The sequence below is a fragment of the Hemiscyllium ocellatum genome, chromosome 6, assembly GCF_020745735.1.
Source record: "Hemiscyllium ocellatum isolate sHemOce1 chromosome 6, sHemOce1.pat.X.cur, whole genome shotgun sequence".
In the NCBI taxonomy this organism is placed as follows: Eukaryota; Metazoa; Chordata; class Chondrichthyes; order Orectolobiformes; family Hemiscylliidae; genus Hemiscyllium; species Hemiscyllium ocellatum.
The window spans coordinates 104767085-104794704 of record NC_083406.1 but is presented as its reverse complement, the minus strand read 5'-3'; the positions used below and the strand labels follow the sequence as shown (position 1 = coordinate 104794704).

The window sequence follows — 27620 nt, the reverse complement described above, 5'->3', positions numbered from 1 at the left end:
ATCTTGAACTGCTCGACTTCCCTCGATCCCTTGGGGGCCATCCCTTCTACCGAGGTGTCTGGCACAAACGCTGTGAAATACACACACAGGTACACTCCCTTGTAAATCCGAGGCAGCTTCTGAAAGGTGTGATTCCAGCGAGGAACCGCATCCTGCCCTGGTGATTCAATCGCCTTGATGAAGGTAATTAACACGGTTTACAACATACCAAGCCAGTCATGCACCCTGTGCGTTGTCAGGGCGTTTAGGGATCTCGCGTCTCCGCCTGGCCACTTACAAACACTCCCTACCTACCCCTCAGAAGCAGGGGCTGGTTTGTGGCCAGGGTGACTTCGAAGCCGAGTCACAGAGAGTTCACAGAACGGGAACCCCCTCCCAATCCTTGGCACACGCTCTCAAAAGCGTAACCAAGATTTTTACTGTCACAAGATAGCTCTGTGAAATATGATGCCTGCTCTTTTTACTGCTGTATTTAAACATCAATGGACCTATATAGCCTGGCTGAGGCTAATCACATGGATACACTTTGCTGGAACGCTGCAGACAGGTGGGAGCGGGGTGAGTTCATGAAATGACAGAAAAGAGGGTCTGGCCATGGGGTAGAAGTGAAAATGATAAGGTGGGATTGCTGGTCAGGACCCTTTCTCATTTGCCTCTAAAGGAGGTGTTTCTCTGTAGTTTTAGATATTTTCTAGTCAATCTGTTCAGAGTTGTCATCACATGCCTCCTGTTGAAGGTAGAATTTGTCTCCGTGCCTCCTGGTCCAGAGTTTGGGATATTACCATTGCACTACCACAACCACACCCCCAATATGGAAAAGATGTTTTTTTTGCTTCTACCATTCATGAAATCTGTTGAATTATGAGAGGTTCTTCTCAAAATCCCTTACTTGGTTGCATTAATTTAAAACTATTTTAGACATAATTACATTCTATTCACAGGAATTCATTGTTATTGGTTTACACAGTAAATGCTAAAACAAAACAATGATTTGCTTGATGGAGGATGTAGAAATTTTATGAAAATATACAAACACAGCAACAGTTTTATTGACAGTATATACTGTAATGTACCAGTCTAACTTGTATTTACTAAATACTATTCACAAACAGCACTAACTCTATTAAAATATAAACTAACTTTATTTAGATTTGTACATTATGGAAGCCAATTTTCAGATTTTTTTTGTGAATTTCCACTTTTGCTGCAAGATGCTATAACCCAGCTTTCCCTTTGCTCAACATTTCATCACCTGAGAGCGAGTCAAAATGCGTGGTGCTGGAAAAGCACAGCCAGTCAGGCAACAATTGAGCAGGAGAGTCAATGTTGCGAGCATAAGCTCTTCATCAGGAATGGCACCTGAGAATGAGCAAGGAACCAATAGTGTTTCATGGTTGAGTTAAGAGCAATCTTGTTTTTAAATCATCTGCAAAATCTTCCATAAAGAGCTGAAACAAGTACCTCAAACATCAAGGTGGTTCCTGAGCCGATCAATGGCTTACTGGGAAGAATAATTCCCATGCCTGGCCTTTATAGTGAACCTAAAGGAGAACTGTCTACATTTAAAACTGGCTGCTTGCAGTTTGCAGCAATCACTTAGAAGTTATCTGTAATCCTTTCCATGGCCTGAGTAGGAGAGTTTTGCATTGTGAAAATAAAATAACTTATTTAACCCTTCCAAATGGGTTTATCATACATTAGTGTTCTTTTTGAAATTAACCGGTCTCTGTCACTTACCTGACATCACTTTACCTGATAACACTCAGCCTTGTGTTCTCTTCTTTCTGTGTCTGTTTGCAAACTCCATTGCTGCAATAGATAGACTAGGATAGCCGGAAATACACAGGTCAGCCAACATCAGGAGCAAAGAAGGACATTTTAATGGTTGAAGTATGTACCCTCTATCAGATTTCTTGTAATGTTCAGCCTTACTTTTGTAAAGTTCCAATTGTAGTTTGCCCTTCTGACCAAGATGTAATAAACTGTATGAATTACATAAGCCTTCATGCCTGATCGAGAAAGCTCCAGTGTATGATGCAATGCAATTGCAGGGTTTTATTTAAAATCTTTCCTTCTTTAATAAGAGAAGTAAACAAGATAAGACTGAAGTATTGAGAAACAGTTTGGACACTATTCCATTATAATCGGGAAGTCCAGTGTTCAGCACTGAATATCTTCACTATTTGCAGAGCCATCCATCATCTATTGACTCTGTTAGTTACACAGCATTACAAACAGTCTACACCCAACAGACATGTTCACACTTGCCAAATTATTTTGGTACTACAGTAAATGCACCACTTCATCAAACAGTAATAAATATGAGCAGATATTTTAAATCAAGTTTTAAATTAATTATTCTTTCTACCAATTACAGACGCATAAATCATCTGTTGACACTGCTTTGCAAAAGAATTGGGAAAAGGCTATATCCAAGTTTGATATTTAGATGAGTCATCTTAGTGTTCAAGCACTCCGGAATACAGGTTGTAATCAAAATTCTCACTCAGAACTTTCACTTTTCTTTCCATATGTTGACTGACATACTGTAAACTCCCAAGAGTTCCTGCTTGAGGAGCTTTATGATATTAAAGGCACTATGTCAATTTTTGGTGAGTTCTTTCATTGTTTATACCATTTCCTGATTCTCATTTATACTCAGGAACTTTCTTTTTGAACTGCAGTATGTTCCCAATAATTGTCGTGGAGAATTGAATAATCGTCACTTGCCAGGTGGAAAGATGGCAAAATGATACATTAAATTGTGAGAAGTTTGACACATAACTTACTCCATTAGAACAAAAAATACCTGATAACATACTTCCATCCAAACAAAAATTTACAACCGGTTGTAAGACTTAATTTAGGATTACATTTCCAACAGCCATAAAGCCAACATACAGAAAGGTTAGCTAAAGTAGTCACGATGAGTCTATTTTACTTGATACACTTTTTAGTAAACACTTTAATCTGGACAGGTGAAATGGTAAGGTGCATATTTTCAGTCCACTTATTTTTTACTTTTCTGAAGTAAACTTGCCCAGTTAGTTCATCTTCCAATTAAAATCGACAATCCCCCAAAGCAATCTTCTGCAAGTTTCCAATGCATTTGCCCCATTGTTTAGTCCCATTGGTTAATCTTCAGTTACCAAATTTTATTTAGTCACAGAGTCATCGAGATGTACAATATGGAAACAGACGCTTTGGTCCAAATCATCAGTGCCAACCAGATAGCTTAAATTTATCTGGTCCCATTTTACCAACACTTAGCACATACCCCCCTGAACCCTTCCTATTCATATAACCATCCAAATGCCTTGTAAATGTAATTATATCAGCCGCCAACACTTCTTCTGGCAGCTCATTCCATACACGCACCACCCTCAGCGTGAAAAAGTTTCCTTTTAGGTCCCTTTTAAATCTTTCCCCTCTCACCCTAAACCTATGCCCTCTAGTTTTGAACTCTCTCAACCTAGGGAAAGACCTTGTCTATTCACCCGATCCATGCCCCTCATGATTTTATAAACCTCTATAAGGTCACCCCTGAACCTCCGACACTCCAGGGAAAACAGCCCCAGTCTATTCAACCTCTCCAGCTCAAATCCTCCAACCCTGCAACATCCTTGTAAATCCTTTCTGAACCCTTTCAGGTTTCACAACATCCTTCCAATGGAAGGGAGACCAGAATTGCATGCAATATTCCAAAAGTGGCCAAACCAATGTCCTGTACAGCTGCAACATGACCTCCCAACTCCTGTACTCAATGCTCTGACCAATAGAGCAAAACATATGAAACGCCTTCTACACTATCCAAAACTTTTTTTTTAATAATATTTGATATTAACATGAGGCACTTTTCGGATAATAGTAATGCTAGCAACTGTTTGGGCATGGTATCAACTTCAAGACTAATGTGATTTATTATAATGTTATCATTGACAATCACATACGTCATAGTGGAGGTGGGGAAGTTAGGATGGTCAGAAACATTAAGTGATATCTAAGTATGCAGGCTTTTATTAGTTTTAATTCTGTGCTTAACATTCATGCATAAACATTTTAGTGAGATGGAATTTAATGTCTTTACCTCAAGTTGAGTTTGGAAAATGGGACAGCAGTTAATCTGGGGGGTGGGGGAGGGGGGTGGCAAGTTAGGATGCAAATGAAGGGGACCCTGCTGTTTTTTCACCCCAACAACAATTATATCCAGTCTTAAAGGTGCTTAAAGGTGTCATTCACCCACTGTTGTATTCTTTTGAGGGAGGTGGGAGCAGTTGCTACTGCCTGAGAAACAAACCCTGTCACATTTACTGTGGGTTCCTGGGAAGGGCACTGATTGAGACATCAGCCTTTGCTGTCGATCCCTGTCTTCCAATGTCCTGTGCTGTCACCCCACCCCACCTCACCAATCTGATTTTGCCTTCACTCCCTGTGGCCGGGTGCATTGCCCAATGGCACCACCTGAAATGGACAACTGGCTACCTGTGACTGCCCTTACATCCTTCGACCTGGCTAAATCTGTTGCAAGCCACTTACCATGTCTCCACCCTGGTATGTGGTGGAATTTGAATTTATAATAATCTGGAATTAAGAGTTTAATGATGACCGTGATTGTCAAGGGAAAGACCCATCTAGTTCACTAATGTCCTTCAGGGAAGGAAATCTGCCATCCTTACCTGATCTGGCCTACATGTAACTCCAGACCCATAGCAATGTGGTTAATTCTTAACTGCCCTCTGGGCAATTAGAGATGGGCAATAAATGCTGGTCCAACCGGTGATGCCCACATTCCATGATGTATTGAAAAACTTCCCTCCTTGTTAAAAATTGAGAATGCCTGCCTTAATTTGAGAATGTGTGGGCCCTCGTGCATATATTTTGTAATCTTTATGCTATATATATCTAATATAACCACAAACGATGAAAATGTCAAAACATTCAAACTTTGACAGCACAAGATGTTAAAAGATTAACTTTGTGTTTCCAAATTCATTGCTGGTTGTTAAATAGGATAGAGTCGAGAGTGTGTTGCTGGAAAAGCACAGCAGGTCAGGCAGCATCCAAGGAGCAGGAGATCGACGTTTCGGACATAAGCCCTTTGTCCGACTTGACTCTGATCTCCAGCATCTGCAGTCCTCACTTTCTACTACTTAAACAGGATAGTGTCAGAATTCAACTCCCCAATGCGACTTAAATAGTTTTAAAAAATATTAGTCAAAATCATTTGGTACTAAATTCGTAACCATTTGTTGTTGAAATTTAATGATGGATCAACATAAAATACTGATTCATCATAAATTATAATGTATAAACTAAACTTATACCGAACTTATAAAAATATTTTTTTCTCATCCTGTGTATCAAAATATTAAGAAGACAAGTGAGTAATTGCCATTTGTTCTTGTCACAATCACTGTTTTCCTAGTTCTATGTCAGTTGAGCTGTCCAGGCCATCAGATAGGTAGCCACTGCCATAGATTTTTACTGTTTTCTCTACTCTTGTCAGCCTTTGTTTCAGCTTCATTTGACTGGAATTGTACTCGGCCATGAGCCTAGCAAACTTGGTCTGCAGGCAGTCCAACGAAGATTCCATCCTCTCCACCTTCTCTTCCAGGTCTTTTGCATCTGCACCCTCTTTTGCTGCCTCTTCATCTATTAAGTTATCCTTCATCAGAATCTGACGGCCCTTCTCTTCCAGAATCTTCTTGGCATCCGGATACTCGGTCAGGGCTTCCATCAGATCAGCTTTGGACAAGCAAAACAGGTCAGAGTAGCCAATGCTTCTTATGTTGGCAGTGCGCCTGTTACCCGCTTTACTGCCCTTTATATTCAAGATGCTGATCTCTCCAAAGTAACTGCCATCACTCAGGACCACAAATTGTGTTACCCCGTCATCGGCTACAACTGCCAGCTTGCCTTCTTTGATGATGTACATCTCCCTGCCAATGTCCCCCTTCCGGCAGATGTAGTCCCCAGGGCTGTACACTTGAGGCTGCAGCTTGAGCACCAACTCAATCAAAAGGCCGGCTTCACAATCGGAAAATATCCGGACTTTCTTCAACGTGTCCAAGTGGACATTGATGGCAATCTCAGCCTTTAGTTTATCAGGAAGGTTTTTGAGGACTTCCTTCTCGTCCACAGTCTTCTTGTTGATCCATAAGTAATCAAACCACTTGATGATCCTAGCCTCCAAGTCTTTGCTCACTTTACGGAACTGCATGTACTGTTTTATGGAGTCAATTTTGGATTGGAACTCGGCCCGAGATGCATTCATGTTTGAGATCATGGAGCCCACATTACCAACAATGGTGGCAAAGATGAGAACCCCCACCAGGAAGTCAATGACCACAAATAGATACTCTTCATCCTTCACTGGAGGAGGTGTCTCTCCAATGGTAGTCAAGGTCAAAGTGGACCAGTAAAGGCAATAGATGTATTTCCTGCTAAGTCGTCCATATTCAGGATGGGATATGTTTGGATAGACCCAGGTGTCAATACCAAACCCAATCGATTTTGAAATTGCATAATAAATGCAACCATTCCAGTGAATAATGATGAGGATGTACAAAACGAGATTTCCAATTCGAAACATGTTAGGGTAATTTGTCCTGGTTTCCGTGCGATCAAAGTATTCGAACATGCGGCTAAAACGGAAGAGACGATTAAATCTCACCTCTGGGTAGTTAAAGCCCAACCAAACATAGGCTAAATCTGTTGGTAAAAGAGAGAGCACGTCCAGTTTAAACTGAGGCATCCTCATGTAATTCTGTCTCAATTTCTTTGTATCCTTAACCAGCAATCCTTGTTCAAGAAAACCTGGATAAAGAAGTATGAAGTTATTGAACTGTGCAACTTTAGAGCATAGGTTTCCAAAAAAGCACAGCTGCATGGTTTCTAAGATTTTCAATAACATCTAACCTACAGACAGTTAATTTTTGTTACCATATTACAATAAGACTCGTTAGCTGCAGTTTTTGTTTAAAGAGGAACAAGTTGTTCTTGAGCATGCCTAGAATAACCCATCTTGACTACACTGAGAAGTTTCGGCTGTGCCTAAATGACGTGCTCTGAAATGTAAGCAAAAGATGACTCTATGACTTTTCAATTTTCGCATTGAATGTATATGTATCATAATTTATGACCATATGATTGAAAAAAACCTTTTTGTGTCAGTTTTTGCATTAAGTAGCATTGTTGCATTTCAGCTAGACAATTGTGGGTTCGAACCTTACTCCAGCATGTTACGTAAGCTTCTGAAAGTGGGAATAAGAGCAGGCCACTGAGCTCTTCAAACATGTTCAAACATTAGATCGTAGCTGATCCTGACATGACTTCTGTTTTCCTTACCTCACCTCATAGAACTGTAGTCGCAGGCTTATAATTGTTGAGAACTTGGTTTATCTAGGAAATTTGAAGATAGTTTTTGACTCCAGCCAAGTTAGTCATCACCACTGCGTCATACTCTCAGAATTATTACAGCACAGGAGGCCATTCTCTCAACAGTGTCTGTGCTAGCTCTCTATTTGGTCATTTCAGTCAGTGCCATTCTCTACCTTCTCTCTGTAACCCTATATGTTCATCCTTTTCAGATGACCAGCTATTTCCCTTTTGAACATGTCAAATTAACCTGTCACTTTCAGGCAATGCATCCCAGATCAAAGCACTCCCCATATGAAATTATTTATTTTTCTGTCAGTGCCAACTAAATTAAATCTGTGCCATCTTATCCTCAATCCTTCCACCAATAAAAACAGACTGTCCCTTTGTACTACGTACAGACCTCTCATGATTTTGAAAACTTTGACCAAATCTCCTCTCAATCTCAAACAAAAGCAGAAATTGCTGGAGAAACTCTGCATGTTTGGCAGCATCTGTGGAGAGAAAGTCGTCAATATTTGGTTGAGTAGGTTAGGTTTATTTTCACTAGAAAAAAGGAGATTGAGGGGGGAACCTGATTGAGGTCTACAAAATCATGAAGGGTATAGACAGGGTGGATAGAGACCAGCTTTTTCCCAGGGTGAGGGATTCAATATCCAGAGGTCATGCTTTCAAGGTGAGAGGTGGAAAGTTTAAGGGGGATACATGCGGCAAGTACTTCACACAGAGGGTGGTGGGTGTCTGGAACGTGGTGGGTGGTAGAGACAGCACGGTAGTTTCATTTAAGATGCTTCTGGACAGATGCATGAGTAGGTGGGGAGCAGAGGAATACAAATGCTTAGGAATTGACCGACAGGTTTAGACAGTACGTTTGGATCGGTTCAGGCTTGAAGGGCTGAAGGGCCTGTTCCTGGGCTGTAAATTTTCTTGGTTCTTTATTTCAAGTCCAGTGATCTTTCTTCAGTACTTGTTTTTCAGCAATTTCTGCTTTTGTTTCAGATTTCTAGCATCTGCAATTTTTTTTTTGTCTTTTGTTTTCTTTATCTCTTCTCAACCTTCTCTTCTCCAAGGTAGTCAGTTCCAACCCTTCCACCCTTACAATGAGGGGGCATCTTATCGAAACAAGTAAAATGATGAAGTGAATAGACAAGATTGAAGCAGCGAGGTTGTTTCCACTGGTGGGTGAAACTAGAACTCGGGGTCTAGCCTCAAAGGAATGGGCAGCAGATTTAGGACTGATCTGAGGAGAAACATCTTCACCCAAAGGGTTGTGAATCTGTGGAATTCCCTACCCAGTGAAGTGTTGAATGGTGGAGCAGGCTCAAGGGTCCAGATGGCCCTTTGGATTTCTATGTTCTTAAGTGTCCAATTTGCCTGAAGCGTTTGAAAGGGATTAATTGATGGTATTGAATAGGCTGTTTGTACTTATGGATGACAAAGCTTCCTGTCAGAATTGCACACACCTATTGAAAATACACCTTCATAACTCATCAGAACTGTCTGGGAAGAAAAGGGAAAAAAGTGAGGACTGCAGATGTTGGAGATCACATTCAAAAAGTGTGGTGCTGGAAATGCACAGCTGGTCAGACAGCATCCGAGGAGCAGGAGAGTCAACGTTTCAAGTATAAGCTCTTCAATACCTATCTGGGAAGAATGTTCAATTGATATGAGGTGGGGCTAAGCAATGAGGCATACCTGCAGATGAATAGCTTGTACAGCAGCATAGGCAAAGGATTAGTTACAATCTTGGAATGAGGCATAGTTTTGGAGAAAACTGTCTGGATCAAGATCTAATAGTCTGTATCTTCTAAGGAGTGGCAATCCTTGTTGGATTACTCACTCCATTCAAACCATTCCCCACCTTGACACTGCTCTGCATTTCTTGCCAGGTCTTCTTAGTCTGCCTTTACTGGAATTGTAGAGCCGAGCATCCATTAGGGAATTTCACTGAATTACAACAGGCCATGCACAATTTCAACAGCATGCATGATAAGTTTAAATTCCAGTGCAAATGTTCATCAGTGGGTGGAGAGATGACTGGGTAATTATGTTGGGTGGAGCGAGGTTTAGATGATAGGGTAATTGTTTTCAGTGGAGAGGTGGGTGAGATAAACTGGGGAAATGGATCATGTGGAGAAGGGGTGAGATAACTGGATGATTGTGCATGGGGCCGGCGTGAGATGACTGGGTCATTTTGTGTAGGGGGGGTGAGTGAGATGACTGGGTGATTGTGTGGGGGGGGTAAAGTGGGATGACTGGGTGATTGTGTGGGGGGAGTGGATTGGGATGACTGGGTGATTGTGTGGGGGGAGTGGAGTGGGATGACTGGGCGATTGTGTGGGGGGGGTGGAGTGAGATGACTGGGTGATTGTGTGGGGGGGTGGAATGAGATGACTGGGTGATTTGTGGGGGGGTGGTGTGGAGTGAGATGACTGGGTGATTGTGTGGGGAGTGGTGGATGAGATGACTGGATAATTTTGTCAGGTGGCAAGTCTGGTGGGTAGCTGGGGATGTCAAGAGTCAATGTGTCTGATTGCTTGTTGGATCTGGAATTACCAAGGCATTAAAACAGTTTATATTCTGCTCAGCATTGCTTGGGTAACCACTTGGGTAAGTATGTCAGAACAGTCTGAGGTCCCCAAAGCCAACTCAAAGACATTCACAGAGGACCATTGAGGGACAGAGGAGTTGCCCACTGGAAGCTGAAATTTCCTGGGTAATTCCCATGTATATCAGTGCATCAGGACATCCACTGTGTCTAGCAACATGGAAGTTGGAAGACTCTGACCATGTCCTAGAAAAACAAGCTACGTAAACAGACAGTTCATTCAAAAAAAAACTTGCTCACCTGTTCGGAATCTTACAGCTGAGTCTATAACGTAGATGACATCAGAGAGGTAATCCAGAACCAGCCACAGGGTAAGATTTCTTACTTGAAGTTCATCGAAACAAGCCCTAAAATACAAAATACAACTTTGAATTTGACAATAAAGCAACGTGCATGTTCCACACGTTGTCAGGACATACTGTGTGGTAGTGTGGTGTATCTGACCAGGTTGAGCTTTGTATGTAATGTTTGAATAGAGCAAAGCACATGTAAATTACTTTCAATTATGTTTTACTTTTTTAAAAAACAAACCACATTGTAAGAATAGGGGCAGCTCTACAGAGTCTACTGAAGGTACTGTAAATCTCTATTTCCAAAGTCTAAGGTGACTCAGAAGAATTGCGCCTTTTTTTAAGCCTCATATCTTTATTCTCTGTCAATGTTGACCTATGGGAGAAAGGTTTCTTCAGCTGATTTTGAGCAGTTAAGTAAAAATAAATTTGGCTTCTTTCAAGTTAGCTTCAGTTGATTTAGATACAGCGCAGTGAATTAAGTTATCGTTTTCTTGCTACCAAACTGTTCAATAAAAGTTTTATAAATACTAATGGGAATTGAAAGAGTAGATGGAGAAAATGGTGTGCAAGTTAGGTGAATTGTCCGTGCTAAACTTTCCGTAGTGTTCAGGGATGTCTCAGTTTGATGCATTAGTCAGGGGTAAATGTAGGGGAATGGGTTTGAGTGGGCTACTCTTCAGAGGGTTGGTGTAGACTTGTTGGGTCAAAGGGCCTGTTTCCACACTATCGGGATTCTAATTCTCATATCATTATTATTTGGAAACTTGGATTCTAAAGTGGACAGAACCATGCACAGCTTTAAATTTGATCTGTTTTTTTCTATATTGTGTGGATTAAGAAGAGAAAGACTTTGTTTCACTTTTGACTTCTGAGGAAGACAATGGAATTTGGAAATGTGTTTACTTCTATTTATATGAGGCCTTTAAAAAAAACCTCTTGAGCTGAATAGTTCAGTGCTTTAGAAAAGCAAGGACAGAAAAGGGAGAAGTATCAGATGCTACCTATCAACAAGTCAGACAGGGTGACAGAAACACTTGCTGTTTTAGAAAGAGGCAACCATCCGGATGTCTGTGGGTTTCTACCAGAGAGAACAGGTCTATAGCAGCAGAAAGACTACTGATTAAACAATCTCTAAAGCAGTCAGGACTGAGAAGTCCTGAGTGGTTCAATGTCAGTAAGAGAAAGCTGCAAAAACAGAAGAGTAAGGAATCCATGTTAAGAAATAAGTGAGCTGTGTTAGCAGGTTATTTAAGAGTGTCAGGAAGAGACATTAACTAAGGAAGTAAACATCCAGTGAATGCAGATATTTACAGGAAATAAACTGAGTACGGCTGTGCCAACTGAAGGAGATTTAAGATTGAGGGTGAAGGATCTCATAGGTTGTTGTTGAGAATTAAAAAGTGGCAAATTGAGGGCTACAATTAATCTTGAGATAGAAATGTATACATTGCATCAGTTCCTGACTAGTGTTATGCTAACTGTCTCACTTCACCGTTTAAGCTATTACACATATCAGAATATGAATTTGGGCACGGATGTCCAAATGCTTTACAACACTGCATCTTAAACCTCAAATGTTTGATTATATACTTCTATCTCATTAGTCGAATAGTGATAGTTTATAGTGTTAATTTTAAACCAACCTGCATACCAGCATACACCAGTTGTACAGTACAGGCACTGCAATAACAGAAAGCCATCTGTAGTAAAGATTCTCTGAAGGGTCAATGACATACCAATCCTTCTTCCTGGGAACCAAAACAGATTTTGTCACAACAGATTCTTTCAACATAACATTTTATTCCAGTTCTGTTCACTCAGTGGAATTCATGCACAAGAACCAATGTCTTTTATTTCAAGTTGCTCTATAGTACTTTTTAAATTACCAAATTTTCAAAAAGATAAGAGAAATAACACTGCTAACAAGTTTTATTTTAAAACATTGAAATTGAGAAAAAAATCAGACGTATCAGTTCAAAATCTACAATGAAGTATTTACCAAGTTATTTACTTTGTGGAGTTTGCTTAATATTAAATGTTAAACTCTAAACGATATGTTCTGTGAACCAAAACACGCAAGTTGCTTAGTCACCACAACTTCAGCACAGCCTTCAATCTGCTTGTCCATGGTAATCCATCAACTATAAACGTTAGGTACACTATTCCATTCAAAGCTCGAAGGATCAAATTTTCATCAATGTCTGTCATACATTTCAACAATTGAAGAGCTTACACAATGCCAAGTTACACTCTTAATCTATAAATTCAAACAGATAACCTAAAACGGTTGTCATATTACATAACAATTCAACTGTAGCCAAAACATTCTTCTAAATAAATGAGAAACATAACAGAACCACGATATAGGTTCTTATCATGTTACTTATAATCCAAAAACACTTTGGCTAAAGAATTTCAATCCTAGCAACCTAGATACAAAATGTGCTCAAAATTGCAATCGTTTAGGGAACTGGCTTTGTTTGCTCAATGTTATTTGCATTTGCTAAAGGCAAATTCTCTCATGAACCAGAAAATTTGGCTGGCTTTTGACAATGTATTTTAAAATATACTTTCCATTAAAACAAAATTCCTTGGTACAAAGGAACCTCGATTATCCGAACGACACAGGTGGGGAGTATTTTGTTCAGATAATAGAATGCCAGATAATCGAGATTCCTCTGTATATCTGAAAGTAATAGCCTAATATAGATTTAATAATGCTGCTGAAAAGGTTGATCATTTTAAACCAGAGTCTAAAATCCACTACCTGAGGGTGGCCCAGTTTTAAATACAGGTCATTCTGCTGTAATGCGCAAGTCGTTAATGCAAATTCACTATTACCTGATTGACAAATTGGGGACAATGTTTCTACAGCATGAACTTTTAAAGCGTGTATTGGTTATAATGCAACTCTGGCCCCATTAGTTTAAATGGTGCTGCTATTACACGATTTTCTTATAACACGGGATTGGACTAGAACAGAACTACCGCGTTATAGCAGAAATGACTTTCTAAAAAAAACTACACGTGACGTTTGTACAGGATCCCACTTCTGAGCTTTTGCTAAATGATAACATTTAGTGTTCTTGCACCTAAAAGAAAGCTTCCCTTTTTGGAGTAACTTCTAACAAAAAAATCTGCTAATACACACAATTCATCATGATAAATAATTCAATCTCGGGGCATAGCCAACTTTGTTGGCAGGGTCAGTATTCAGCATGCAAATGTGTTGCTGGTCAAAGCACAGCAGGCCAGGCAGCATCTCAGGAATAGATGAATTCTCTATTCCTGAGATGCTGCCTGGCCTGCTGTGCTTTGACCAGCAACACATTTGCAGCTGTGATCTCCAGCATCTGCAGACCTCATTTTTTACTCAGTATTCAGCATAATGTTTATGAAACTGGCTTCAATTCCCACCTTCTCCCGTGGTGTCTAGTAACATCTATGAACAGATTGATAACAGAAATATATTAATAAAAAACAAAATTAAACCAGCACAAAAAACTGCAGAAACTCAATTTTGACATGTATGTTTGGGATTCTTCAAGCTTTGATGTTACTTTGGTTGAATTTTGGATGAATTGCTCTGAAGAAACTGATAGCAATCAAAGGGAAATTCCAAGCTGTTTGACAACAAGGAATTGCAGGATCGAATGTTGTGATTGTTTTTGCTAAGTCTGAATAGTGTCAAGTTTTCTTTGGAGAGTTTCTCACTCTATCTTATCAAACTTACCACATTAATTGCCCCTTGTAGCATCTCTCACATCTGATTTCCATCTCATCTTACCTGGTGATATCCCAGAATTCACCACTCGCTGAATATCCCAGAATTCACCACCATCCCAGGCAGCAGCACCAGTTTCAAAAGTTTGATTGAGCACCCAGACTAGCTGTGTCAGTCTAGAGTTACCCTGTACAGTTCCTGATATTTGCACCATGCATGGCAGATGAGGGTAAATTGGTGCCCTGCTTTTCAGGCAGTGTCCCAGATGTCCTGCTGGATCAGCTAGTGTGATTCAGAACTTCCTTTCTCCCCAGGACTAGGAGTACAGGCCATGACACCAGAGCATGCCAACCTGGCCCAAGGTTGCCACTCAGGTCAGTACAGTCTCACCAAACTGTAGGAGTGCACAGTGCTATTGGAAGAACCTCACTGTCCATCTCCATTCCATCACCTTCTCCCCGATACCTTATACTCATTCTATCTCTGCTGCTGGACCCCTCCCCTCAGTAATGTCTGCCAGACTTTCCCTCACTCACTCTCACCCTAACCCTGTACACTGTCTGTGTGAACTATTCACTCATGTGGGACACTTCCCCACATACAATAAAAATAATAGCTGTGCCATCCACTTCCACGTTTTGTAATACCTGCCTGTCTCTCATTCCATGACAAAAACATATCAAGATGCATAGAAAGAGTCATCATTCCCATCATTCAGCCCTGACTCTGACTGCCCTGAGCAGGGTCTGGACTTGTATCACAAGTTTCCCTTGATTGGCTGTGCCAGGAACACCTGAGTGAAAGGCGTCTCTGCTGCTAACTGCGACAAGCCTCCTGGCTTTGTGTCCGTATTATATAGCAAGAGAACACCCTCGTATCTCAGGCTGAGGGGGCAAAGCACAGGAAGGCAATGAAATGCAAGGTAGCCGTGACAATCCCAGTAGGCTTAAAGTGAGTAATGGCTATGACATTGAGCCAAGAACTCAGATAGGCAGCCTGGTCCAGTCTGTGTATTGTCTTTGTCCATGACCACACAGTGTCCTTGCTGCAGCATTATACTGAGAGTTGCTGGTGCAGCGCGTGATACAGGATTGGAGTGCAGAAGCACGCAAGTAACCTGTAAGTGATTTGACATACCATAGAGGCTGGCACATCTTGGATGGAATGTCTATGGACAGGTGTGTGTGTGTGTGTGTGTGTGTGTGTGTGTGTGTGTGTGTGGGGTGGGGGTGTCTCTACCCATGTAGCGTGCATAGTACCGATTTTTAATTTGTCCCAAAATCACTGGAACAGGCAGAATGCTCCATGGTTTAGTGACCATGACACTTCCACCTAAATTGTCCTCGAATGTTCATATAGATAAATAGGCTTAGGCTCAGATATAGAACTTAAAAATCAACACCTTGTGAGATAGGAACAACAGTGGTAGTTCATTCTTAATACATTGTGATAAATTATTAAAATTAAACCATAACTACCTTCAGAAATTGTTTCAGTACCTTCAGGATATCATATACTTGCCATTTATAAAATAGTTTGGCTTGGACTTCTACAATGAGCTGTACACAGTTTTCTGTCCATTAAAGCATATAAGTTATGGTCGATGAGCACAGAAGACGGAAATCTGCAGCATTAAGTCCTGGTGCAGTCTTGTTTGCAGTTAACATAAGGGTAAGGCAAGCACTAAAATGTGCACTGAAAGCATTTCACAGTAGCATTTATGATGACCACACTAGGTGGACTGATATGTAAAGGAATCTGAATATAAGAATTTAAGAACAATTGTGTACTAATGTTCTTCACATTTATATGTATTACTTACACTTCCTTCTTTTTCTCATCATTTTTTCTTTCCTTTTCCTCATCTTTCTTTTCTTCCACCATGCTGCATGATGAACATCAATATTTAACAGCTTACTGCAGATCATTATATCAAAGAGGATCATGGGTAGAAAGGGCCACACTGGTTAATAAAACAGCCCAATCACAAATACCGTTCATTTGTTCAGACTAGAAACCAGCCAAATGCCTTAATATAGTTTATCACTTCTCTGTCAAATGATAGTTAATTGAATAACCATTTACTCTTTGCACCTGCACGAATTCGCAATTGGCTATGCACATTAGTCTGTACAGAATTTCTTAAATACGTTAACCTTGAGATATTAAAACGACATACTATGCCTATTAGAATGTTTAGGCTCCAGACATGCCAAATGACCTGATACATTTTTGTAATAATGCAATGAGTTTGCTCAATTCCAGGCCTGCTAGGGTGGGAAAGTGATTCACTCTCAAATGTTGAGAAGCTGCCAAGATGAGATATGACCAAATCTTTTTAATTCATTCTCCAAATGTGGGTGTTTTTGCCAAGACCAACATTTATTATCCATTCTGAGCTGCTTTGAGAAAGTGGTGATATAACTGGGTGACTTAATGCTCACTTGAAAGAATAAGTTAGGACTCAACCACACTGATGTGGAACTGGAGCCGTACTTAGATCAGACCAGGTAGGAACAGAAAATTTATTTCCCAGCAGTGAACCATTTGGATTTTTACAGTCATCCGACAGTTTCACTTCAAAGATCACTTTAATTGACATCGACCTTTTAAAATCTAAATTTGATCTGCATGAAATAAAACATTCCCTAGATTTCTGTTTTTATTTGTTCTGAATTATTAAAATAGTAATGTCACCACCACAGTACTAAACCCTCTAACTTCACCGAGAATCACAGAACTCCTACAGCATGCCTTCAACCCATCAAGTCCACATCAACCTTCCGGAGACCATTCCACCCACACATTCTATTCCCGTAAGCCTGCGTTTCCAATAGGTGGCACAGTGGCTCAGTGGTTAGCACTGCTGCCTCACAGCACCAGGAACCCAGGTTTGATTCCAACCTTGGGTGACTGTCTGTGTGGAGTTTGCACATTCTCTCCGTGTCTATGTGGGTTTCCTCCCACAGTCCAAAGACCAAAAGTCAGGTGAACTGGCCATGCTAAATTGCCCGTAGTGTTAGGTGCAATAGCCAGAGGGAAATGGGTGTAGGTGGGTTACTCTTCAGAGGGTCCGTGTAGACTTGTTGGGCTGAAGGGCCTGTTTCTACACTGTAGGGAATCTAATCTAATAATCGATTTAGCCTACACTACAAGCACTTTATAACAGCCGATCCACCTGGCCTGCACAGTCACCTGAGGGTGGAATCGAACCGAGGTCTCTGGCACTTTGAGGCCACAGTGCTAATTGCTGTGCAACCATGCTGCCCAGAAAACCAGAAAATCCACAGCATTAAATCCTGGTGCACTCTTGCTTGCAATTAATACAAGGATAATCTACACATTATCTTGTCCTTCTGCCTCATGTTGCTGCTGAAGATGAATCAGCACTGCTCTTTGTCATTAAGAAATCCACACAATTAAAGGAGAGTGGAAAGAACTCACAGGGATTAGGAGTAATATCAAAAAAGGGATATTCTCCTGGCATGTCGCTTAAATGTACATTAGTGACAAAAGGGTTCTGTCTGAATAGAACATTTGAAAATGAGTCTCTGAGTGTCACCTATTGTTTAAAGTCATTTATCTCAGTTGGGAAAAACACACTTCTATTTAGCTGAACTAAGATGGATCACCACTACAAAAGCAAGATGTTTGTAGTCCTCTTGGCCAGTGATAGAAAGTGATTGGGATAACAAGGCCCATACTCTTGCCTGTGGCTATAAAATGCTATCAAATGGTAAGCAAAGTAAAGGTCCAAAAAACAATATTATAATGATACAATTGGAACAACAATTATTTTAGTACTCTATATTATCAATACGACCACAAGAAATAGGAACAGGAGTGGGCCATTTGGTATGTTGAGCCTGCTCCGCCATTCAGTAGGATCATGTCAAATCCAACATTCCTCACGCCCACTTTCCTACCTTTTGCTTGTAACCCTTGATTCACCTGCGGATCATGAAACTGTCTATCTCAGCCTTAAATATACAAAGGGACTCTGCCCCATTGCTCTCTGTGCCAGTAAACTCTAAAGACTCTCAATCCTCTAAAAGAAGAAGTTCCTCCTCATTTCAATCTTAAATTGGTGCCCCTTTATTCTGAGGCAATGCCTTCTGGTCCTAGACTCTTCCATGAGGGAAAACATCCTCTCAGCATTTATCCTGTCAAGTTCCCTGCTGCACCTGTGAGCTAGCTTTCTGTGTTTCATGGACAAGAAGAGCCTCAAAAGTCCCCTTGTGTTACATCTTTCTGTAGTTTTACTCCTTTTAAATATACTCCATTATTTAGTTCTCCCTCCCAAGATGAACAACTTCACATTTCATGTCTGCTGGCATATTGATACCTATGGAAAAAGTAACACTGAACATTGTTGGACAATAATTGAATTATTCCTAGTTTGATCAGAAAATCTAAAATCAGGGGAGGTAAAACCCAGTGGTATTATTGTTGAAATATTAATCCAGAGACCCAGATCAAGTTCTATGGACTTTGATTCGAATCTGAAATTAAGAGTCTAATGTGTATTGTCGGGAAAAAAACCCATCTGGTTCACTAATGCCCTTTAGAGAAGGAATCTGCCATCCTTACCTGGTCTGGCCTACATGCGACTCCAGACCCAAAGCAATGTGGTTGACTCTGAACTGACGAGTAGGCAATAAATGCTGGCCCTAGCCAGCAATGCCTTAATCCCATGAATGAAATAAAATTATTAAAATCAAACACAATACTGCATTTTAAGTGACCTTTAGCCAAGCTATTTTAAAATATGGTTGATAAATAAGAAAACATAAAACGACAATTTAATCGTTTAGTCAAATGTGAAGTCTGTAGGTCACATTCAAATGTTTATTCCCATTAACTACAGAACTTGTATTATAAAAGGACAGAGCAGTGCATTTTGGGAGCATCTTAGAAAGTGGATTATAAAGCAATATCATTTGAAATTGACAAAACCAAATACAAAATATTGCACAGTCTTTTTTTAGACTCTATTTCTACATATTTTCCACAGTGTTATGCTGGAAAGATTGTAACTTCATGGTAAGTGAACACTACAACACCCATGAATACACATAGAATAATACCAATGCACAATGACACCTGATAGCCACCTCACTCGCAGTACCTTTCCCTCACAAATTGGTGTCTTGAAACATCAGTAAAAGAGCAACATATGAAACCATCCCATCCCCAATGGATTTGTTGCATATCCATCCATATTACACAGATGGAAGGATGCAGTCAGACACAAAAATCTGAAGGAAACCTTGTTATTTTCCTATTTCGTTATTGTATTACTAATTTTATTCAATACATTTCCCACACCACTTCCGACAAGGAATTAAAGAGATTCAGATGCATTGAATTGTTCCTTTATTTTGTTATAATGAGTTTACACGTTGTATGCCATCCTTGCTGATTGTAAGTATCCCTCTCCTCATCTACCTTGCCAGGAAGCATTTCTTTCAGTGTTGTTTCCGTAGTAATAGTCCGTGGATAATTTATTTTTATTTCACCTTGGTGAATGTAGTCCCTGGCAAAACATTGCATCTAACCTGCAATGTTGCCTATTAAGATCTTAATTTAGGTGATATACATTGGGAAGTCTGCTCCGGAAACACAGCTCTAGTTGGGCATTCATTTTTATACCTTACCTTTCCTTTTTACTTCCTGCATTCTTGTCAAGTTTTCCAATTCTTCCAATTATGAACAATTCCAATTTCAATTTTTTTTAAATGTTTGATTAAATATTTTTCCCAAAATTTATCACTGCTATGATGACCATCTAAATTGAGATGCTAATATAGATCTTAATATGGGAGTTAAAGATTTTAAAATCAATCACTAAGGTTCTGATTAGGACTTACTTGATTAGTGCACAAATATAAGCCACCTAATCAGAAAATCCAATATTCTTATCTGCTACTAATTTTAATTGCTAGAGAGTGTTTTTTAGCTTTGATTAACTAGAAACTGAACACAAGCGTAACATTTCAAAGGATGTTAATTAATTCTTCCTTTATAATAACAATTAGCCAGACATAAAACGCCTTGGCATATTAATTGTACATTTGTCAGATTCAACCAAACTAATCCAGGCTACTCTATGTTATTAGCAGGATTGGTTAGAATCTCGAGTGGGAGTAGAATGAAATCTATCTAAGCTGCTTACCCTTCATCCTTGTTGTTGCTGCTGTTTACACTGAACTGTGCCAAAGACCCTTGGCTGTTGCATTGCAAAATACAGTTGTGACACAAAACACAAAGTTGTTCTGGTGCTGGAATAATTGAACAACAGACATTTCAATCAAGTAGGCTGGGTTTACTTCATATACTTTAACTTTATTTAACTGCAATTCAGAATGCGGATATTGCTGGCTGGGCCCACAGTGCTGCTCAGAGAGATTGATGCTATCAAGAACGGATAACAGGAATGGAAAGTAATTAACTATTCATTTCTACTCAATGAAAGCAAAAAAGACTGTGTATTGTAAATTGGTATCCTGAGCAGGACAGCATGAGTAAAGATGCTCTTTAACAATATCAGATATAGAATCCCACAGGTAATAGTATCCTGCATCCTTATGCGTACACTTAGAATTTAAATGTATAAGGATATATTAGTGTCCATTAAAGGCTATCATTGAATACACTCTATTGGTGACAGATTCCAACTGATTCCTTAATGTTTAATATCCTCACTCAGTTTTGAAAGTTTTAATGTTTTTAATTCATTTTTTGGTTGTGAGCACCATTGGCAAGGCCACTATTCATTGTCAAACTCTAATTGATCTGGAGAAGAGTGGTCAGCTGTCTCATTGAACCATTGCAGTCTTTTGGCTGTAGGGACACCCATAATGCGCTGAGGAAGAGCGTTCCAGAATTTTGATCCAGCGACTGTGAAGGACAGCAACTAATTTCCAAGACAAGGATAGCATGTGACTTGGAGGAAAACTTGCAAGTGGTGGTGTTCACATGTGTCTGCTGCATTCATCCTTTTAAATGATAAAGGTTTGGAAGGTACAGTGAGAGAAGCTATATGAGTACACACTCCTGGCACTGTGCATTGGTGGTGAAGGGACTGAATGTACACTCATATGACCAATCTGAGGAATTAGTCCTCCTAATTTAACCCTTTTACTCCAATGTACCAAACCTGTGCTGCATCCCATCTCCAATCCATACTTGATAATTCCTAAACTAAATGCAGTACTTTAAATATGGTCTAATCAAACATTTTCTGTGACTGTTGTGCAACGTCAAATCAGGGTGGACTCTAATGATTTGCTAATCAGATACGTCACAACACTGGTCTTTTGCAAGATTTTTGTGCCTTTGAGATTTTCTTCAGAGCGGTTCTAACAACCCAAGGTTCCACCATGTCTGAAGTTTGAGTGGTTCTCTCGGGCCTTTTTGTTTACCCCTAAAAGATAGTGCTTCAGTCCAAAAGTTCAAGTCCTTTTAATAAAACCAGGATAAAACAAGGGGACGTGGCCAGCTCTCTCAGTGCAGTTCTATTCAGTTCGGGGTCAGTTGAGTCCAAGTCACAGTTGAAACTGGAAGCTCTCTCTCTTTCCTTCTGCCCTTCTGACTTTGTGTCATTTTTACTCTTTATGCTAAGGGATGTACTTATTGGAAATGTTGCAAGTATTTTTGGAACAGCAGCATTAAGTCAGGTTTGGATAGGATAAATTATCTGGTATTCTCTTTTCTGTTCTTTGTGTTTCATTCTGTGATTTTGAAAATAAATTGTGTGCGTTTAAAACTTGTCAATTGAACCAGCTAATTCACTTCAAGAATATCCACTAGACACTTAGCTAAAACAAAGAGCAAAATTGCTTTAAAATGTTTTGAGCGGTCAATAGACAATAGGTGCAGGAGTAGGCCATTGTGCCCTTTGAGCCAGCACCACCATTCATTATGATCATGGCTGATCATCCTCAATCAGTATCATGTTCCTGCCATATCCCATAACCCTTGATTCCACTATCCTTAATAGCTCTATCCAATTCTTTCTTGAAAGTATCCAGAGACCTGACCTCCACAGCCTTCTGGGGCAGAGCATTCCATACACCCACCACTCTCTGGGTGAAGTAGTATCTCCTCAACTCTGTTCTAAGTGGCCTACCTTTTTAAGCTGTGACCAGGTCGGGCCCGGTCCATAATAGATATTGCCCGTTTTGCACAGTTACCTAAAATAGTTATCCAAGAAGGATAATGCAAAACCTCTAGGATCATTCAAGAAGCATTCAGATACAGTAATGGAAGCATGAGCAAGATAATCTCATGTCTTCCCTCATCAGTACTTGCCTAATCTTTGTTAATTGTATTTTTGTGCACTAAACTTAAGGTTACATGTCGGATAGCATCCAGTTACAATTCCAAAGGAATTCAGTAAGAAGCAAAGTTGTCTTCTCTGTAAGCCAGCAAATCCAGTAGGCTGACCCATAATTATTTCCTCACTTACACAATGACAAAGAGTGCAAAATAATAATGAATTATCTTATCATTGGCCAATAGTGTACCACGTTTTTTTTTAGTTGTAATCAGGTGTCAGCATAATTAATTAGAAACTGTATGATTAAACAGCGCTGTGTGGAACTAATTTCAAACCTAGTAAGTAATCATTTTTCCATGTGAGCAACAGTCCAAAATGGATAATGGGACACATCAGACAGAGAGAAAACCAGTTTATAACTTAAGAACATAGGAAAAGGAGTAGGCTATTTAGCCCCTCGGATCTGTTCCACCATTTAATGAGATCATGGCTGATCTGTGGCCTAACACTATTCACCTGTCTTTAGTCCATATCCCTTACATTTTTGCTAGGCAAAAATATTATCTATCTCACATTTAAAGGTAACAATTGATCCAGCATCCATTGTCATTTGTGAAAGACAGTTCCAAACGTTAATTGTTGCAAACAGATTTGGAAGAAGACTTAGAATATCTAAGGCTGGGGTGATACCAGTTGGAATGCTATTAATTTAGACCTCCTTCAAAACTTCCAATGAATAGCAGACCCCTAATATTGTTTTGGGTACAAGGACACATCATACTAAATATCACTCAGACAATATACATTCATGGTAATACAAGATTAGTCAATGGGACTATTGCGCCTAATTTAACCCTTTTAACCCTAGAGTAATCCTTTGTGGTGTTTAGTTCCAGAATTAAATGCAGTAGAGTCATATACATATACAGTCATGGAAACAGATCCTTCAGTCCAACTCGTCCATGCCGACCAGATATCCCAACTTAATTGATTCCCATTTTCCAGCATTTGACTCATATCCCTCTAAACCCTTCCTGTTTATACACCCACCCAGATGACTTTTAAATGTTGTAATTTTATCAGCCTCCACCACCTCCTCTCACAGCTCATTCCACCCATGCACCATGGTCAAGAGGATTGGAATATAAAAGCACCGTTGTGCTACTGAGACTTTATAAAGCTCTGGTTAGGCCCCATTTGGAGTACTGTGTCCAGTTTTGGTCCCCACACCTCAGGAAGGACATACTGGTACTGGAGCATGTCCAGCGGAGATTCACACGGATGATCCCTGAAATGGTAGGTCTAACATATGAGGAACAGCTGAGGATCCTGGGATTGTATTCATTGGAGTTTAGAAGATTAAGGGGAGATCTAATAGAAACTTACAAGATAATACATGGCTTGGAAAGGGTGGACGCTAGGAAATTGTTTCCATTAGGCGAGGAGACTAGGACCTGTGGACACAGCCTTAGAATTAGAGGGGGTCAATTCAGAACAGAAATGCGGAGACATTTCTTCAGCCAGAGAGTGGTGGGCCTGTGGAATTCATTGCCGCAGAGTGCAGTTGAGGCTGGGATGCTAAATGTCTTCAAGGCAGAGATTGATAAGTTCTTGATGTCACAAGGAATTAAGGGCTATGGGGAGAATGCGGGTAGGTGGAGTTGCAATGCCCGACTCGATGGGCCGAATGGCCTTACTTCACTCCTATGTCTTATGGTCTGCATGAAAAAGGTTCCCCTTAGATCGCTTTTAAATCTTTCCCCTCACCCGAAGCTGTGGCCTCTAGTTTGGGACTGGTCCTACCTTGGGGAAATGACCTTGGCTATTCATCCTATTAATGCCCCTCATGGCTTCATGAACCTCTATAAAATCATCCCTCAGCCTCTGATGCTCCTAGGAAAACAGCCCCAGCCTATCCAGCCTCTCCCTATAGCTCAAATCCTCCAACCCTGGCAACATTCTTGTAAATCTTTTCTGAATGCTTTCAAGTTTCACAACATCATTCTGATAGAAAGGAGACCAGAATTGCACACAATACACCAAAAGTGGCCTAACCAACGTCCTGTACAGCCGCAACATGATCTCCAAACGTCTACACTCAATGCACTTACTAATAAAGGCAAGCATACCAAATGTCTTTTTCACTACCCTGTCTACCTGCAACTCCACTTTCAACGAACTATGAACTGATTCAAGGTCTCACTCCCCTGGATTAAGTGTATAAATTCTGCCTTGAGTTGCCTTTCCAATATGCAGCATTTCACAGTTATCTAGATTAAACCCCATCCACCACTCCTCAGCCCATTGGCCCATCTGATCAAATTCTGTTGTAATCTGAGGTAACCTTCTTCGTTGTCCACTAGACCTCCAATTTTGGTGCCATCTGCAAATTTACTAACTATACCTCTTATGCTCACAACCAAATCATTTATATAAATGATGAAAAGTAGTGGACCCAGCACCGATCCTTGTGGAACTCCACTGGTCACAGGCCTCCAGTCTGAAAAACAACCCTCCACACCACCCTCTGTCTTCTAGCCAGTTCTGTATCCAAATGGCAAGTTGGCCCTGCAATCCATAAGATCTAATCTTGCTAACCAGTCTCCCATGGGGAACCTTGTCAAACACCTTACTGAAGTCCATAAAGATCACGTCTACTGCTCTGCCCTCATCAATCCTCTTTGTTACTTCTTCAAAAAACTGAATCAAATTTGTTAGTCAACGTGGCTTTGTGCGTGGGAAATCATGTCTATCTCTAATCAGTCCTTGCTTTTCCAAATATGTGTAAATCCTGTCTCAGGATTCCCTTCAACAACTTGCCCACCACCAACATCAAGCTCACCAATCTATAGTTCCCTACCATCTTTCTTAAATAGTGGTACCATGTTAGCCAACCTTCAGTCTTCCGGCACCTCACCTGTGACTATCAATAATACAAATATCTTACCAAGGGGCCCAGCAATCACTTCCCTAGCTTCCCACAGAGTTCTAGGGTACACTTGATCAGGTCCTGGGGATTTATCCACTTTTATGCATTTCAAGACATCCAGCACTTCATCCTCTGTAATACAGACATTTTTCAAGATGTCACCATCTATTTCCCTACATTCTATATCTTCAACATCCTTTTCCACAGTAAGTACTGATGCAAAATACTCATTTAGTATCTCCCCCATCTCCTGCAGCTCCACACAAAGGCCACCCTGCTGGTCTTTGAGGGGCCCTATTCTCTCCCTAATTACCCTGTTGTCCTTAATGTATTTGTAAAAACCCTTTGGATTCTCCTTAACCGTATTTGCCAAAGCTATCCGTCTCTTTTTTGCCTTCCTGACTTCCTTCTTAAGTATACTCCTACTGCCTTTATACTCTAAGGACAAAAACATTGGACCCAGCACTCATCCTTGCACACACCGCTAGTTACAGGCCTCCAGTCTGAAAAGCAACCTCCAAGACCATCCTCTGTCTCCTACCTTCCAGCCAATTCTATATCCAAGTAGCTAGTTTTCTTGAATTCCATGCGATCTAACATTGTTAACCAGCCTACCATATGGAACATGGACTTCAGTAAGGCGTTCAATGTAGACAATGTCCACTGCTTGGTCTTCATCAATCATCTTGGTCACTTCTTCAAAAAACTCAATCAAGTTAGTGAGACACGATTTCCCACACACAAAACCATGTTGACTATCCCTCATCAGTCTTTGCCTGATGTCAGCTCACCGGTCTATAGTCCCCTAGCTTTTCATTACCACCTTTACTTTAATTGTGCTCTAATCAGACATGAAGGATTATGGAAAAATTCACTTTTTTGTGGGAATAGCTGGAGTGGCATTCTCTATATAAGAAGTTGTTGAAAGGTTCCTTGTGGATATTGAAGATTTTATTTTAACAAGTCTGTCTGGAAATTATATGAGTACTGATAAAAATAGGTTGCTTTGCCATAGAACCTTGCTAAGACTGTTCCAACAGTGATTGGCTTGGAAAGAGTACGATGGTATCTGAAATCAGTTAGGGAGGAAAACTCAGCAAGGAAGGGTTATCCAGCTGATCTTCCTAAATAAGGTATCACATATAAGACAACATAATGAGAGCCCATGGTTTTGGAGGCAGTATATCAGCGTGCATAGAAACCAGGCAGGAAAGTGGAGGTTAGGATTATCAGATTAGCATGATCTCATTGAATGGTGGAGCAAATTCAACACACTGAGTGACCTATTTCAGCTCCAACGGTCTCTCTCATTTCTGAAAGAAACTTTTATTGAGTTCAGAATGTGACTTATTTCTTCTTCTCAAAAGTGGGATATCAGGAATTTCTCAACATTGTACCTCCTGAGCAAGGCATGTCTGGAAGCTTCAGAGAAACCTTTAAACAGTGCATAGTTAGTGACTGGATCACACGTACCAGAACGTCAGTGCAACAGATTCCAAAGCAACATTATGCTGTATCCTTGTGCCTTTAGGAAAAACCCATTGGCTGAAGTGTGTTTTTTTTTCAGACAGCCAAACTCAGCAGAGAAATCTTTACTTTTTGTTTTTCCCAAGGAATGTATGCATGTATTTTGGGGATATTTGGAGGGATATATATTTAGACTTCTATATTACTGACTGTGCGCATTAACCAATTACTGCATCTTTATTGAATACTTTTTCTTTTGATAGGGTAAACCAACAATTGTGTTTATTAAGAAACCTAATAGGTAGACTTTGCTGTTTAAAATCTGGTATACATTAAGTATTTAACAAGTCATCAGCAAAAAGTATTCTTATTTTATGTTGTAACCAATACAGTGATGGAGCTGGAGCATGGGTTCACTCCCATGCGGCACGGTGGCACAGTGGTTAGCACTGCTGCCTCACAGCGCCTGAAGACCCGGGTTCAATTCCCGACTCAGGCGGCTGACTGTGTGGAGTTTGCACGTTCTCCCCGTGTCTGCGTGGGTTTCCTCCGGGTGCTCCGGTTTCCTCCCACAGTCCAAAAATGTGCGGGTCAGGTGAATTGGCTATGCTAAATTGCCCGTAGTGTTAGGTAAGGGGTAATGTAGGGGTATGGGTGGGTTTCGCTTCGGCGGGTCGGTGTGGACTTGTTGGGCCGAAGGGCCTGTTTCCACACTGTAAGTCTAATCTAATCCTCCAGCCTGGGTCATGACGACATATGTTACTAAAATGTGGAATTAGGGGAAGAGATTTGTCTGGTAACATCCAATTAGTGCAAATTTCATATTGGAGTTCCTGATGTAATGCTACATACTTCTATTCGATATTCTGATGTAATGCAGGTTTGGTATTGATCTATCTGATGAGTTTTCAGCTGGTTCAGAGGATTTAGTGAAGTTTCCT

General features: G+C 40.4%; 1 protein-coding gene across 1 annotated transcript in view; it reads right to left on the bottom strand.

Annotated features, from left to right (window-relative positions):
• Positions 1-5410: 5410 nt before the first annotated feature.
• cnga3a (cyclic nucleotide gated channel subunit alpha 3a) overlaps positions 5411-27620 on the bottom strand; it is a 37429-nt gene continuing 15219 nt past the window's right edge. The window contains exons 5-9 of the mRNA XM_060826996.1: positions 21563-21612; positions 15825-15876; positions 11922-12026; positions 10226-10332; positions 5411-6816 (exon numbers count right to left, since the gene is read on the bottom strand). Coding sequence (XP_060682979.1) covers positions 5411-6816; positions 10226-10332; positions 11922-12026; positions 15825-15876; positions 21563-21612 — 1720 coding nt within the window. The remainder of the gene's footprint in view (positions 6817-10225; positions 10333-11921; positions 12027-15824; positions 15877-21562; positions 21613-27620) is intronic.